A 2,811-nucleotide genomic window follows, 5' to 3' on the forward strand; every position below is an offset into this window, starting at 1 on the left:
GGCTGGGAATTCCCGTGTATGTGTTTGTATGGGACTCTTATTGTGACAGCAAGGTGTGCAGGTAAGAGCTGCTCCACTATATAACCCTTTGTACCTGGGGAGGAGAGCAGATCCAACCTAACCTTCTGTGTGCACACACTGCACCTCTCACCTGTCTGCAAGGTAAGGAACACTATACAGGTTATAAGTGGCCCTATACCTCCATAGTATTTCTTTATGCTGAAATAGAAGCTGCAGTTTTCTTTGCTTTTTTTGGGCAATACCTAATTACTGAAGGCATTTTAGCTATGTGAGCTGGGCATCTAAAAAGTGTGTTTTAACATTATTTTTTTACATATTAAAATTTCTTGCGCTTGAAATTAAATTTTTGCTTAGGGGTATGCATTGTACTATGAATATCCCAAGTTCAATCCCCATATGTTCATAATCACCGATGAACAATTAAGACATGCTGAATTTTTATATCAAGAAAATAGAAGGTTGTTTTCAATTATCGGTATACATTTGTGTGATCGCTCCTATTTTAAATGTCAGTTATGTAGGTGGAAGCACAGCAGGAAAATGACATGTCATTGTGTTCCTTATTCCAGTGTACCCCATTTGCCTTTAGGTAAAAAGTACTGCCTACTCACTAGCCTCTGGAGTGGGTCACCTAAACTAAAGTGCTACTTGATAAAGATATATTTATTTTCCAATATCCTCTTATTTTTGAATCCTTGTTTTCCCTTACTGATTTTTATTTATCTATTTTTTTTACAGACAGATCGATATAATATATATATATATATATATATATATATATATATATATATATATATATAGATATATATATATATGTGTGTGTGTGTGTATATGTATATATATACATATATGTATATATGTATATATATATATATGTGTGTGTGTATATGTGCATATGTATATATATATATACATATGTGTATCTATATATATATATATTATAATATATATATATATATATATATATATATATATATATATATATATATATTATAATATATATTATAATAATATATGCATATATTATTTTTTAAGAATTGCCAATGCTGTACTCATTTTCTGGTATCGGTGTTTATTTTGCAGGTTTCTGGCTGTGTGAGGATTCTTTTTAATATACCCGGGTGTATTTGACAGACGGACCATAAGCACAGAAGGAGGTTTACCCCTGTACTCACCTGGTTGCACCATACAAGTGTATTGTAGACCTGTAGGTGAGGTCTCAGGTTTGGTCATATAACAGTGACTTGGTTGGTGGTCTTTCACTCGCTGGATTCTTGGGATTATACAACAATACATCTACAGAAATTTGAGAAGATCCCAACTGCTAGTTTGTTTGGGGAGGAAAGGTGTATTTGAAGAGGACAATCCTGTATTAGGATGACAGCAGAGAGCCACCAGTCCCCTACCCGAGCCACTGGGGCTGGCACCAACCTCCAACAGGCCAGCAATTTCTCAATACCAGTGGTGAAGGTGGAAAAAGAGCCAGCTCCTGAGGCAAGTGTGACCACTGGACAAACAGAATCAGATGACACTCAAAAGGGAAGGAGAAGGAAAAGACCTCTCCAGAGGGGCAAACCACCCTATAGCTATATTGCCCTCATAGCCATGGCTATTGCCCATTCGTCTGAAAGAAAGCTGACCCTTGGAGGTATATACAAATTTATCACAGAGAGGTTCCCATTTTACCGAGATAACTCCAAGAAGTGGCAGAACTCCATCAGGCACAACCTTACTCTGAATGACTGCTTCATCAAAATCCCCAGAGAGCCAGGCAGACCTGGGAAAGGCAACTACTGGGCTCTGGACCCCAATGCTGAAGACATGTTTGACAGTGGAAGCTTCCTAAGAAGAAGGAAGAGGTTCAAAAGAACTGACCTCACCACCTACCCAGCTTACATACATGACACCAGTATGTTTCCATCACTACAAGTCTCCAGACCATCTTATCCCAATTCTGTTTATTCCAACATGACCATGAGCCCCACCTATACCCAGCAGATCGCCCCCCATTCTTCTGTTTATTATCCTTCTTCATCTCCTGCCTTCAGTTCTGGCCAGTCCAGAATGTTTAGCATCAACACAATTATAGGCCATCCCAGTGCCTCAGAACATACCCAGCAGACCAGCAGGTCAATGAGCCCAGAAACCAACTCCACCACGTCCAGCTCCTGCACCTATGCTAGCCCAGGCTACAACAGTCAGACAGGTGGGAGTCCTATGCTTCAGAGGTCTACTAACCCAATGCCATACTCCTATCCAGTGCCCAATAGCCATCTGCAAATGACCCAGAGTTCATACACACATGGCAACACACAATTGTTTGGCACGTCTAGCAGAATACCTATGACCACCTCACCAGTGATGAATACTGACAGTATGGACTTCTATGGCAGGATGTCTCCTGGACAGTACACCTCATTGACTGCCTATAATAGTAACGGGCAGCTGGCAGGTACAAATGCCTACCTAAGGCATGCCACCTACTCAGGGAACATGGACAGGTATGTCCCTGCAGTGTGATGCTTTATGGACCTTATTAGCACATGTCCCACCAAATTGTGCTGATAGTAACAGTCTTCTTTACTGTGTAATGAACTCAAAGGGACACTAATTCATTAATAAGGACATTCATTCAACGTCTGCCCTGAAGCTCTTACAACTACAAAATGGACTAAAAGCTGCAATATTTGGCAAGCGATGTATTTCTCCTCCTTTTTAATTTTCCCTATGGGATGAAAAAGGAAACTTATATTTTGTAACGACTATGAATTAATATGTTATAATTCTACA

General features: G+C 39.5%; 1 protein-coding gene across 1 annotated transcript; it reads left to right on the forward strand.

The window, feature by feature from the left end:
- Positions 1 to 1,398: 1,398 nt before the first annotated feature.
- Positions 1,399 to 2,541, forward strand: FOXE1 (forkhead box E1; the record flags this gene model as incomplete). Its single annotated transcript, XM_082242673.1, has 1 exon — positions 1,399 to 2,541. The coding sequence occupies one exon, from the start codon at positions 1,399 to 1,401 to the stop codon at positions 2,539 to 2,541; it is 1,143 nt and encodes a 380-aa protein (XP_082098799.1).
- Between the last annotated feature and the right edge of the window lie 270 nt (positions 2,542 to 2,811).

Source organism: Pelophylax lessonae, assembly GCF_965119305.1.
Source record: "Pelophylax lessonae genome assembly, chromosome: 1".
Classification (NCBI taxonomy): Eukaryota; Metazoa; Chordata; class Amphibia; order Anura; family Ranidae; genus Pelophylax; species Pelophylax lessonae.